The 13,769-nt window shown below is 49.7% G+C and overlaps 1 protein-coding gene across 3 annotated transcripts in view; it reads left to right on the top strand.

The window, feature by feature from the left end:
• The first annotated feature begins 1,355 nt into the window (after positions 1-1,355).
• ACLY (ATP citrate lyase) overlaps positions 1,356-13,769 on the top strand; it is a 28,648-nt gene continuing 16,234 nt past the window's right edge. Inside the window, exons 1-7 of one of the 3 annotated variants that reach the window (XM_058041504.1) lie at positions 1,356-1,438; positions 6,979-7,148; positions 9,009-9,131; positions 10,100-10,162; positions 11,111-11,301; positions 12,246-12,325; positions 12,777-12,907. In XM_058041504.1, coding sequence (XP_057897487.1) covers positions 6,990-7,148; positions 9,009-9,131; positions 10,100-10,162; positions 11,111-11,301; positions 12,246-12,325; positions 12,777-12,907 — 747 coding nt within the window. In that variant the 5' untranslated portion in view covers positions 1,356-1,438; positions 6,979-6,989. Of the gene's footprint in view, positions 1,439-5,866; positions 5,888-6,978; positions 7,149-9,008; positions 9,132-10,099; positions 10,163-11,110; positions 11,302-12,245; positions 12,326-12,776; positions 12,912-13,769 lie in introns of those variants that run through there. The other 2 variants (XM_058041506.1, XM_058041505.1) reach the window with 2 other exon arrangements.

Here is a 13,769-nt window from a genome sequence, read left to right as displayed (position 1 = left end):
CCGGAGCCCTGCGCGGCCGCAGTGCCACGGAACACCGGGCAGAGCCGGTTCCTCTGCCCTGGCGGGCAATGGCCCGTGTGTCCCGCAGGGGCAACGCGAGGGCAGCCAGCGCCTCCCTACAGCCGGTTATTCGGTACCGGTTTCGCCGCTGAGGAGTGTAATCCTGGCCAAATAAATGAACGGCGAACGCTGCTCGCTCCCTCCCATCAGCACTCCGGTCCTGACTTTATTTTGGCGCCGGTTCAGATTCTCGCTTGAAACACTTTGTTCCTGCCAAGTGACTCAGAGTAAGGGCGGGGGGAGGACGAGGGCGTCTGTCCCGCTCGGCACCGGGACATTTAATGGCACCACGAGGCACTGCCCGGCTCCACACGCTGCTCGGCGCTGCCCGGGGCTTGGCCCCGGCCCAGCACCGCTGGCCGGCCGCCGCCGGGGCGGGAGGCGGGGTAGGGGTCACGCCAGGGTGGGGAGACACGCACTGCCGAGCTCCGGAGTGGGCGGCCGGCCTGACACACCCCGTCTCCGGGGAACCGGGCGCGCCATTTCAGGCAGATTAAGCGCTCCGTAGCTGTTTTACCGGGAGATTTTCCCCCGCTGGGTGTAAAACGCCGTCCCCAGCGGGGCGGGCAGTAACACTGTGTTCGTGAGGGGCTGCCGCAGGTCTGTGCCCATCCCGGTGACATTGCCACCACACCGGGGCAGGGCTGCCCGTCCGCCGAGCCCGGTGCTCCTTCAGCTCCCCCTCAGCGCCCCGGTGTTCCCTCAGCTCCCCTTCAACGCCCGGTGCTCTCTCAGCGCCCGGTGCTCCCTCAGCGCTCCCTCAATGCCATTCCTCAGCGTTAGTCACGGGCCGGGAGCCCCGGGGAAAAGCCATTTGGGATGGGGGTTCCCGGGAAGCGGGAGAACCGTGGCGGCTGCCCTCAGAAGCCGCGAGGAAACGGAGCAGCCCTCCCGGTGCTTCGGGAGGCACCGGTGACCCGGCTCTGGCAGTGCCGCCAATCCCCCGTGGATACCACCGGGCACCGCCCGGCCCCGCAGCCACAGTCCCAGCGCTGGCGAACGAGCCCCGTTCCCGCCGCCGGTACCTCTGGGCGGTGGGCCTGCTGACGTCATCGCCGCCGGTTACGTCAGCGGCGGCGGGTCCGGCGTGGGGGGTCACGGCCGCGGCCTCCGCCGAGGGCGGGGCGAGGGTGCCGGAACTACGACTCCCACAAGACCGCGCGGCCGCACCCCACGGGCGGCTGCCAATGGGTGCGCGGCGAGCGCTCAGGCAACGCGCACGTGGTAGCGGCGGCGGCCAATGGGCGGCGGCGGCGGCCGTAGCCCGATGGGCCGGGGAGGCCGCGCTCCGCGAACAAAAGGCGGCGGCGGCGGCGCGAGCGGGGCCGGAGCGGCAGCGGAGTGGGGCGGGAGCGGCAGCGGCCTGAGCGGGGCCCAGGTGAGTGCCGGGGCGGCTGCGGTGCCGGGCTCCGCCTGGCACGTGGCGCGGCCCCTCCGCCAGTGGCGCCCACGCGTCTGAGGAGGCGGGAGCCGCACCGGCTCTAGCCGGCCGCGGCCCCCGTGGCTGGCGGTGTGGGCTGGCGGGCACCGGGAGCGGCCCGCGGGCTGAGGGGGCGCCGCGGGCTCGCTCCAGTGGCGGGTGTGCTGTGCTGGCCCTGACCTTGCGGGGGCTCCATCAGCCGTGCCGATGCCCTGCTCGGGGCGCGGTGGCACGGCCGGTGTGCGGTGGTGACAGCGCGGAGATTATCACGGGACTGGGAAAGGGTTTGGCTTTATGCTTTTCCCCCCCTGGTCTGAGGGGGCCTTGGCTAAAGCGCTTTCCTCTCCTGCCATGAGGAAAATCCCTTCGGTGGCACTGTCACCTTCCAATCCACCGTCACTTTTGGAAATCTATAAATGTTGGAGTCAGAAATTAAAAGTGCTCTTTGAGGAGCAGCCCCGCATGAGGATCGCGCTGTTCCCGTGCGGGCGGCGGTGTGTGCACAGCCCGTGTGTCGCTCCCTCCCCAGAACAGCCGGCTGTGTTCCAGCTGTCCTGTTTGCTGCTTGCAAACACCTCCTGTTTGTCTTGCTGCTTTCGAAATTCTCATCCTGCTCTGCGACTCTCCCTCCTCTCTCTGTTGAGCAGTTTGTTGTCTGCAGGCTGAAAGCTGAGCTGCGCCCTGGCTGTCCTGTTTGGAGGTGCGTGTACTTTCTGATCCCTAAGTGGGTTTGGAGCTCAGAGTATCAGCTCTGGAAATGCTGGGGCTGTAGAGCCCTCAGATTCCCTGCTGGGTAGCTGCTCACAGCTGGGTGTATGAATTCCATCCTTCAGCGTGCACTAATCACAGGGTTTGTTTGATGAGAGCCCCACCAGCCCCCTCTGACAGAGTTTGTGCAGTGTGGTTTCCAGTGCTGCTACCCAAGCCCCGTTGGGTGTCCTGCATGTGAGACTTTGCAGCTCTCCCCAGGTATCAGGGCTATTCCAGCACTGCCTGAGGTGGTTCCCAAACAAGGACAGCCACAGCTGGAAGTCCTGCCCATTCATGGTGGCCAGGGAGCCCTTTATTGCTATACACTGTGCAGGTAATTTAAGGAATAAGCTTGTTAAGGAGCCCTAAGGCTGCAGAATGAGATGCTCTTCAATGACAGGATTCCCAAATTCCCCCCCCTGTGGCACCCACCAGGTCTCTGTTGGCCACATGTAACCAACCAGCCCGTGCTCCCTGCTCCTCCCTGGCTGCCGTGTTTCTCTCAGAGGTTCTGTGTGTGCAGGAGCCTCCCCCAGAGCTGGGCATGCAGCACCTGTTTGCATCACCCCACGGAGCATTTCCCAACCCCAGCTGGGGGACCGTGACCTCACGTTGGCTGCAGCTCTGAGCCCTCACCATCCTCTGATGAAACACACGGGTCTGCCAGGTGGGAGCTGATGTAACTTTTCACGCTGCCATGGGCTGAAAATACTGGCTTGGCTTGAACTGTGTTAATAAATTACCCAGGATGGAGGGGAGAGGCTGCTTTATGGTATGGGTTTGTTGACACGGTTCTTGGGAGAGTGGGCGTCGAGCCTTCTGCAGAGGGAGTCCTTTCCTCCTGGCCTGAAGTGTTGTTCTGGTACAGCTGCAGCTCAGCACCCATCCAGATCTCAGGGAATCCCTATGTGAACACAGATTGGCGAAGCTGAGTTCCACCTCTTCTTCTGGCTAGAAGAAAAGCAAACTAAATCAACGTCTGATGCTTTTTCTCCCCTTGCAGAGCAGACTGTGTCACACTGAGCAGTGCCACATCACTGATCTCCTGGGAGTCAGGGAAACTTCCCCTGAGTTCTGTGTCAGGAATGCCTCCCTGTTTCTCCAGCTGTGTTTCCTTTGGATTTTTTGGGTGCACCCTTCAGCTGGTAGCAGCTATACCAGTTGTGTCACAGCAAACACAACATCCAGGACTCTTGCCCGCCTTGCCACCATCCCGCTGATTTCTCTGTCAGTACACTCAGTAAACTCTCCTCAAGCATCAACTTATCTGTATATATTTGACAGGTGATGTTTTGAGGGAATAAGTGCTGCTGAGCTCCTGAAAATACGATCTAATCCTGGAGGAAGGCTGGAATTCAGCTCTTTTTGAATTGTTGGGTATGGGTGATGAGGGAAAGGTCTCCAGGGTGTTGCAGGGAAGCTGTTGGTGTTGGTGCCTCACTAAATGAACACAATAATTCATGGAGATCTGTGGCACTGGTCCTGCTCACATGAATCTGCCCTTGTGTGTGGTGGGTGCAAGGTCTGGGGCTTGAAATGCTGAGAAAATTTCACATCAGTCTTGGCAATGAATGCTGAACAGAGCAGCGGAAGAGAACGTTGTTATCCCACAGCCTGTGTTTTGGGCACAGAAAAGGACATTTTTCCCTGAGTTTACCTTCAGAGATGCAGCCTCTGCTCTCCCCAGGACTGCAGGTGCTAAACATGACTGAAAATAAGATTAATTCTGACAGATAAGAGTTTGAACCTGCCTCATTGCTGGGTAACGGGGGAGATTGAGTTCCTCTGTAGTGACATGAGCTGTGCCCTGTTGTGTTTGGTGTTAGCAGAGCAGATGCAGTGAGTTAATGAACCTGCTCTGATGGAGCTGCACAAGCACACACAGCCAGCAATTGCTGATGCCCTATGGATTATTTTCCTGCTGATCTCTCTTAGCTTAACAGTTCAGCAGACTGAAGCATTTGCTTTGTGCTCTCTGTCCCACGAGAAAAGCAGGGATAGAACAGTGGAAAAACTGAGTGAGGGGTGTGATTAAAGACTTGCTAATATTTAGGAAATGTGAAACTCAGGCAGATAAGGTCAGAACAGCCTCATTCCTGCTGTTCTGTTGCCATGACACAAGGATGTTATTATTCATCTACTGCTATTGTAAGAATTCTGTAGTTTCCTTTCTTTACCCCAGTAGTGTTACTGCAAAAATGAGGTGATGGAGTTGTGAGGGAAAGCAGGGGAACAGCAGAATGGAGCAACATAAAAAAGACCAGAAATGGTTCTTTCTGGGAGGGGAATGGCTCAAATTTAAGGAATCCCATGCATTTCACTTGTTCCCACTGAGGCTTTTTTATAGGACTACTCTTAATAAAACCTGAGGAACAGCCTGGCTCCAGTGTCCTGCAATTGCAGGGTATTCATTGGCATAACCAGCATCAGCCTGAGTGGTTTTATTTGTAATTGTGGGCTGAAATTCTGCAGTGCTGTTTAGAGGCTCTGTGACACCCTGGAGAAATGACAAACACTAAGAAGTGCGTATTTCTTAAAGAAATATGTTTGCCATTTTCTTTTACCCATCTGCTTGTGCTGCAGTGAGATGTGACACTGTTTCTCTGGGGCAGGCCCTGAGCAAATTGTGGAATTGATGGATTTTGAAGCAGGAATATTGCAGCTCCCTCTCAGGCAGAACAAATGGTGGCTGCAGGTATTGTGGGAGCAGGTTTGCTCTCAGAAATAGCTCTGCTCAAATTCCAGTGGGAAGTTTTGGGCTCTGCAGTACAGATGAGGTGTGTGTGTGTGTGCAGTCAGGCTGGGCAGTGCTGTGGTGCCTGTGGGAATGTGTCTGTCTTTTGGGGTTTGGTGTCCTCTGGCTGCTCACAGGAGCTCCTCTCTTGTCAGGCCACCTTGGGGCTAACAAACTAACAGGGGCTGTTTCAGCTGGGACAAGATTTCTAGTGGCAGGATGGGGGTTGAGGCTGATGAAAGATGGGGTGCTGCAGGAGCGTTGCCCGATCCTGTTTTGAAATGGGATTAAATTGGAAGCTGTGCTGCAATCCCGTTCAGGTTTTACATCAGAGCTCTTTGAAAGTGGGCCTGCAGTTCTTTGTCTTTTGCATTTGTCGAGTTTTAACCCTTTAAATTGCATTTGAAAAGGTGGCAGTGGCAAGGTTGGTCCTTGAGCACAGTTATCAGCTTTCAGTAATAGCACTTGCTCAGCCTGACCTATTTGGTTTTGGAAGCTCAGGGAATGCAGCCTGCCTCCTACCATGGAGTAGGAGTTGGGATGGACCCACCTCCTCCTTTCTGCTCTAGGGAGAAAGGTTCTTTATTTCTAATTGTAGCTAGTTAATCACTGCCTATTCTGTGTTTGCTTGTAGGATGAAAAGCCCAGCTGATTACTGATGGTTATTACCCAGAGGGCAGCACAAGAAATAATTGAAATTTATTAACTGTTTCTCTCTGTGGGTCTGCAGTGGGGTATGTGTTTTGTGAGGACAGGTAGTCTTACTGAGCAGTTCTAGTATTTGGCTGTCCAGGTGTTTAGATGGAATCTGAATTCCTCTTTTTGTGTTGGTGCTTCTCTGCTTTGCAGCTCTCCCAGAATCCATCCCAAGGGTGCTTTTGCCTTGAGGAAAGAGAAAAGGAGGAAGAGAAAAGGGAAGAAAGGTATTTTCTTAAAAAATACCTCCTAGTAGTCCTTCAGGTGAATTTTTAATAAATTGGGATACTAATGAGGGAATGAAGGATCTAGATAAAATAAAAATGATAAGGTACTGTACAAAACAACACTGGCAGTGCTTGGGAGACAGTGACATGACCCCAGTCACTCAAAATTCAGGAGGAGCTGCTGCTTGAGCCTCCCTGTCAGCAGTGTGACCCCCAGACACACCAAACCTGCTGGCTGGTCACAGCACTCAGTTCTGATGTGTGACACATCAGACAGGGTCGCTGGGATGAAGTATTCTTTTAAAAAAGTGTTTATGGCAGCCAAAAATAAATGGATCTTTGACACCTTATCAAAAAGAATAGTTGCACTCTTGAGGCCAGAAATTATTTGCTTGCATCAGTTTGGAATATGCTCGAAAAGAGAAGAAAACCATCCATAGGAAAGGGACTGAATTTAGGATTTTTCTTTAAGAAAACAATCCCAAAACCAAAACAAGCTGTCAAAACTTAATCTTTGTTGTTGTCTTGAGCATCTTATTCTGTCAGATGTAAAGCTCTTTCCAAGAAACCTGGTTCTGAAACAAAAACCAGTGATGTAAACCTATTCTAGTTTTGGTAATCCTGGCAGTGTTTTCTTTTCCCTTTGGAAAAGGGATGGGGATTGCTGACATGCCCCCAGCCAGGCTTGGCTGGGAATATGGGGTGCCTTAGAGAAGTGAGTAGGAGGGAGGGATCCCTCCCTGGAAATGCACCAGGAAATGGGGTAGGTGGGTTACACCAGGGGCAATCCTGGGGTGCTGTGACACTGGGGAGAGCTGGATGGGAGGGGATGCTCCAAGCTGTGGCTTTGGGAAAGGCTTGGTGCTGCCTGGGACAAGCTGCAGGGATTCTGCCTTTCCCTGCAGACAGGGCTGGATGAAAACAGTGTGCACGGCAGGGGAGGAGTTTTAAGCAAAGTGAGGAATTCTTGCTTATCAGGGGAGTTTTATGATCTTACATAGAATTGCTTTGCCTTGGGTTTGTGTTGAGCTGAGTGACGCAGGGCTCTATTCCTGATGGATTTTTGCTTTTTTTTTTTTTCCCCCATCCAGACTAAGCAGCCATGTCAGCCAAAGCCATCTCAGAGCAGACAGGGAAGGAGTTCTTGTACAAGTACATCTGCACGTCCTCTGCCATCCAGAACCGCTTCAAGTATGCCCGGGTGACGCCAGCCACGGACTGGGCACGGCTCACCCAGGACCACCCCTGGCTCCTGAGTGAGGTAAGGGCAGGGACAGCAGGGTCTGCCCTCCTGCAGCCCCTGGGCACTGCTCCACACCCTTCCTGAAGGGCCAGCTGCAATATGGTTTTCTTTGAGTTAGGTCTCATAAGAATTTGGAGATAGATTTTGCGCCCAAGATAGCTCAGCTACCTTATCCTGCTGGTTTTATGCTTTCTAACTTCTGTTATTTTGCCTTTTATCAAAACCTTTTTGTTTCCAAACCTTTTTTGGAATATAAACAAATAAAAACCAATCTAGGTGCAAGAGGTTATTGTTCCTGGTAAAACACCTCACAAAAGCCATTAGTTCTTTCTTCTCTTCTTTTTCCAATAAATTGCTCAGGTGAAACTTTTTGGATCCTGTCTAATTAGCTATCCTTAAGTTTAAAGTGAAGTTCCCCAAGTCCTATAAAATGCCTTTTCACCTAATTGAGAAGAGAAACTTCTGGGCTTATTTTGTTTTTAAGGGGATAAAGGATAGTTTTGTCACTCCATCAACAAAGAGCACATTCCTATAACCAGTCACTGCTGCTGCTCTGCAGCCTGATGAAGAAACAAATCTTGCTTCAAAGCTCAGTATCACCTCATGGGGGGCTGATTATTCCTTTAAGACTGAAATATAGGAGCAAGGATAGCTGTGAAGCAGTTGCTCATAACTGTAAAGAAGATTGATTCAGAGATGTCGGTCCCTGTTCTCAAAGCTTTGCTCTCTGAAATGAGAAACTCTCTCTGAAACTCTCCCCATGTCAAGTTAGGACACTGCTTTTCTTGAATCCAAGCAAAATGTTAGGGAAAACTTCCTTTTTTCAATTTTTCACTGCAAAATCATTTATCTCTCTATCTCATATCCTCACACTTTCTGTAGAGAAAACATTCCCAGAGCTCTTTTTTATCAGCTGTCCAAGCTGGCTCCCTCCCAGTGGTTAATATAATTAAGTCATTGGCTGCAGAACATGAATGTCTCATAGTCCTTGACTGACTGACTGATAAAAGCCCTGCACTAATTAGATGTTCCATGCTCAAGTGCCTGAATGAACTGCAGGAGGAGATCAGCAGTGCTTCTGAAAGCCTTGCAGGGAGCCAGAAAGGGAGCAAGGTTGTTTTTGGGATTTTAAGGCAGGTTCTGTAAGGCTGGAAAGAGCTTCAGGTGCAGCAGCAAGACCATGCTCAGTGTCCTTTACTGCAGCACAGTGTGTTCTGACTCTTCAGTTGCTGAAGTTCCAAGACATGTCAGTGGTGCAGGAGAATGACAACCAGTTCTAGTTTGGCTCTTTAAAAGGATATTTGCAAGCTGGAGATGTGTGTAACCCAGGAGCAGCTATCCATGGGTATCTTATAAAAAGCCACAGCCACTTGGCTGAAATGTGTATGACCCTGGCCCTAGCAGGAGCTCTTTTTTTAAATTTTTGTGAGCAACTGTCTATGTCTGTCATGACTTTTATTGGGGTTTTTCATCAAAAAAAAAGGCAGAACAAGCTGTCACCTCAGCCTCTGATGTCTGCTTACAGCTGAGTAGAAACAAGGCAGCTTTTCTCAAAGTGCAGCATAAGAAAACCCAAACTTGCAGGCAAACTGTACCAGAAGATGGATTTACCAAGATTAAAAGAATTTTACTAGGATGGGTGCTGTGCAGAACTGATTTAAGTTTTTACTTCACTATTTGCAGAAAGTACAGCATAAGAAAACACAAACTTGCAGGTGTATTGTACCAGGAGCTGGATTTGCCAAGATTAAAGGAATTTTACAAGGATGGATGCTGTGCAGAACTGATTTAAATTTTTACTTCACTATTTGCAGAGAACCACTCAACCAAAATCACTTTCTAATGCTTCTTCCTTTAACTCTTGCCCAACCCTTGCAGCGTTTGGTGGTGAAGCCAGACCAGCTCATTAAGAGACGTGGGAAGCTGGGACTGGTTGGGATTAACCTCACCCTGGATCAGGTCAAGACTTGGCTCAAGCAGCGCCTGGGTCAGGAAACCACGGTGAGTGAGCCACAAAAGTGGCTTCATTTTTGTTCCCAGGACAGGGAAAAAAGCTCTAAAATCCTCTCCTGCAGCCAGCCCATGTGTTTTAGTTGATTGAGTGTTACTTCAGGCCTTTATTTTAACTTGGTGCTGCCATATAATATTTATTTTCCTGGGAATGACAGTGCAGTGCTAATGATAATGAAGTGCCTGCCATGCCTGCTGCTGTGTGTTGGGAGCTGATGGAGTGCTGCCTGAAGGAATTTATGCTTTTGGCCCTGCTGGGATTGATTTGGCTCTGGCTCTGAGCTGGTGCAGCAGGAATTGGGAAACAGCAGGAGCAGCTCTGTGAGTGCTCCCCGTTGGGAAAACCATGGGTGTGGAAATTACTCCTTTAGCACAACAACAACCATATCAAAAGCAAGGTCTGGGCCACAGACTCAGGACCACTGGTGTCCTCAGAAGCAGGGAGTGTCCCCCAGTGTCTCTTGGGTTTGGAGATCAGTGCCTGCACAAAACAGTTCCTGGACTCTTAAGAAGAGGCTAAAGGATTTTCCTGCTCTTCTGTGCTCCCTGATACCATTTCAGGGTGAACACTACTCTGAGGCCTCTGCTGCTGCCACTAGCTCAGGCATTCCTCACTTCTGAGTTTTCCACTACTCCAAGAGCCTCTCAAGCCCTTGTGCCTCACTGTGCTGAGCAGGGCCCAGTGACAGAGCTGGCTCTGGGACAGAAGAGGAGAGGAGAGCAGCTGTCCTGGTGTAATTCTGATACCCCTCTGCCCTGTTAGGAATGGGAAAGGTGACCATCTCCTGTAACCAGATATCCTGAATGCTGTGCTGGACAGGGAGCAGTGGTTCCCCAGCAGGCACAGTGGGAAGGGATCAATTTTAGAGCAGTGCTGATTAATTCTCAAAGCTTTCCTTATGCTGTCACAAATGTGCTGGACAAGTGGTTATGGGTGTTTATCTTGTTTCTGTCCCCAGATTGCTAATGCCAAGGGAATCCTGAAGAACTTTCTGATTGAACCCTTTGTCCCTCACAAGCAGGTTAGTACAACATTAAAGGGGGATTTTAAATCTCTCTGGGCTTCATGCTTAGCTGGATTGCTACAGTGGAGAAAGCAGAAGTTTGGGAGTGTGCTGTTGAGCTGACGGTGTTGCTGCACTCCCTGGGCAAAAACATCTTCTGTATTTCCACACTGAAATTTTAAGTAGAAAATTAATTCATACACTTTCATATTCCTTATAATTTTTAATCAGTTTGCCAATGCAGTGAAAACTCCCAAGAGAGTACATCATAGCAAGGCTACTACAAAACAAATAAAACTGCAATTATAACAGAAGAAGGGTCTGCCAGACACTTCTGCACACAGATCTTTTTGTTAATCATGGTCTTTGCTGAGATAATATTTCTGTTTCTTTTTCCTGTTTGAAATAAAAATGACTGTCAAGTCTTTCTCAGTGTCAGGGCCACTCCAGCACTGCTGCTCCTTGATTGTAGCTGCTCTGAGAGGCCCTGACAAGGGAGCAATGATGAGGAGGACTCCATGGATATCAGAAGGCTAATTAATTAGTTTATTCTATATTATACTATATTACATCTAAACTCAATCTGCCAAGCACTCACTCTGCACACACTACACAGAATCTTGTGCTGTCAGTGACAGTCCTGACACACACACACACACACCTGGCCCTGACAGGCCAAGGAAACAAACACCATCACTGTGGGTAAACAATCTCCATGTTGCATTCTACTTTGGCACAAACACAGGCAGAGCAAATGATAAGAATTTTTTTTCCTTTCTCTGATGCCCAGAGAATGTGAAACCCAGAAATATTCTCGGGAAGAATTGTGCCTTGCTTTTCTCTGTGAGGAGACATGTGAGACTACACTTGAGAAGCTTGACTTTGGGCTCAGCTTCCCCAATCCCAACACTGGCACAAAAGCCTCTAGGGCCCCTGCTAAATGCTTGTCCCTGCTGTGTGGCACAGGAGGAAGAGTTCTATGTGTGCATCTATGCTGCCCGTGAGGGAGACTATGTGCTCTTCCACCACGAAGGGGGTGTGGATGTGGGAGATGTGGATGCCAAGGCTCAGAAGCTGCTGGTGGCAGTGGATGAGAAGCTCAGTGAATCAGATGTGAAGAAGCATCTCCTGCAGCATGCACCAGCTGACAAGAAGGAGTAAGTAGAGATGCAGTTCTGGGTAGGAGCAGCCATGCAGCAGTTGCTGTGTTTTGTCTCAGTGCTACATCTCTCTGTTTTCTTAACCCTGCATCTCACTCTCCTGCCCTTCTTGCTGGTCTCCAGAATATGCCATGCATCCTGAATCCAGGCTCTCTGACCTTATCTCAGCTGCCTGTAAAACCCAAAAATAAGATTTCCTAGTGCTGAGCCTGTACTTGGCAGCAGCACTTGTCAGCCTGCTTAGGTCTCAACCTGAGACTGGAGGCATGTGCTGAATTCTGATCCTTTGTGCCAGCATAGAAGTTTCTTTTGTTTAGTGAACTGGTGATGAGATGTGGCTCTGACTGCTAATTCAGAATATCCCTTTCTCTTGCTCTGGCCTGATCTCCAAAGTTATTCTCCTGTTCTTCCTTCTGCAGGCTTATCTGTAGATCTCCAGGCTTCTGCATCTCCCTCAATTAGATGCCCATACTTAGTTAGCTTAATATGAGTCATGATTTTTCCAAACAAGCTTAATCCTTGCTGACACTGTGCAGTACTGAAGGGTGAAGGAGCCTGTCACTCCACCAGTTCACTGCAGCCTCCCCCTTATCACAGCTAAGGAAGCTCAGATCTGACAAAGATGGGTATCAGCAGAGAGGCAAAGATGTGCTTCTGTCTTGTAGGGAGATAAATCAGACTGCACAGCTCTGACAGTTGTGAGCAACTGTGTCCTCAGCAGAGTTTGGTGGAGGGTGATTCAGATGAGTCATCAAGGTCTTCCTTCCCTTGAGTCATCCATCACCCAGGCTCCATCCAGAGGAGATGAATGAGAATGAAAGAAATGGATGCCAAGTAGATTTGCAGATTGCCACTCATACCAATGAACAGAGCAGGCTGTACTTAGATTTGGCTACTTTCATTAACTTGTGTTAATTTTTTTTTTCCTTTTTTTTTTACAGCATCTTGGCCAGCTTCATCTGTGGCCTGTTCAACCTTTATGAAGATCTGTATTTTACGTACCTTGAGATCAATCCATTAGGTAATATCTTTGAATATCTTTGGAAGCAGAACTATCTGTTCTGAACTACTGAAATGTGTTCTTGATCCTTCCTTTGGTTCTGTAATCCACAACAGCAACAGGTGCCATGTGCAGAAGTATGGAAGTGGCAGTGATCTGTCTTTGAGCTGTTCATTCAGTGACTTAAAAATGAGGAAATGAAAAATTCCCTTGAAGGGAATGTCAAGGCAGAACTGAAGAATATAAAAATTACACTTTAGAACAAAATAACCCATGAGACAGAGCTGGACCATGGCCACAGTTACTGGTTAATTCCTCAGGGAACTTGCTGGGGCTGGTCAATATTGCCCAGTGCCAGGGGAAACAGCAGTTTCCAATTTTGCAATGATGCCTGTGTGGTTCCAGCTGCTGGAGTAAATCTGTAATGTGTCTCTGTACAACCCAGAGCTAACTGTGATGTTTTTCCCTGCAGTGGTCACCAAGGATGGTGTTTACATCCTTGATCTGGCTGCAAAGATCGACGCCACGGCTGACTACATCTGCAAAGTGAAGTGGGGGGATGTGGAGTTCCCCCCTCCTTTTGGCAGGGAAGCTTACCCTGAGGCAAGTGACAGCTGAATTCCTTCACTATGCCATGAATTTACCATTGCTTGTATGCCCATGTATCACCAAAGGGGTATCAGGGACAGACAAAGGTGATACAGAGACTCCATCATGAAAAGGCACTTTATTATTAGAAATCCACAGTTTTTATACAGTGGTGGACCTAAGACCTGATTGGCCTTTGGGAATCTTCTCTCACCTATTGGTCAGGAAGGGAAAACTCTTTCTTGTAAACATCTCTGACAAACAGAGCTTGCCTGCTAGGTGCAGAGGTTGAGATAATAATTGTTTTAATTCTTTCTCTGAGCTTTCTCATAGCTTCCCATGAAAATCCTGGGAGAGAGCTGTGTCTCTCCCTGTTCAGAGGATATGTGACTACCACATCCATGGCATTGCTGTTTCCAGTGGTTTTGTTGTTGTGTCTCAGCCCCCTTGGCTGTGCTGTCCATGATAACCTGTGCATGGCTAGCTGCAGTCCTAGGGCTGCTCAGAATCACACTCTGAACTGCAGCTGCTTCCCAGCTCTGTTTGGTCAGTTCTTTAATTCAGAATTGACTTTTTTTTAATGGAAGCTGATATTTAACTTCCATCAGCTGTGTGCCAAAGCTCTGTGCCTGTGCAGAGCTTCCTTTTGTGCTTCCTGCCCATGTTGCTGCCCTCAACATCACTGTTTTCCTCTTGGAGCAGTGGTTACTGGGAGCTGACATTCCCTCAGAGCAGCAGCTGTGTGCCCATGCTGCATCCAAGGGTGAACCCAGAGAAAATAATCCCCATTTCTGGAACTTCTATAAGTAAGATGATGTTAATACACCTATTTTTCCAAAAATTTACAATGAGAACTTTCTTACAAAGCTGGCAGTGC

This window comes from Melospiza georgiana, chromosome 28 (assembly GCF_028018845.1).
Source record: "Melospiza georgiana isolate bMelGeo1 chromosome 28, bMelGeo1.pri, whole genome shotgun sequence".
Lineage (NCBI taxonomy): Eukaryota > Metazoa > Chordata > Aves > Passeriformes > Passerellidae > Melospiza > Melospiza georgiana.
Note: the sequence above shows the minus strand (reverse complement) of the source record. Positions and strands in the feature narration are given on the sequence as shown.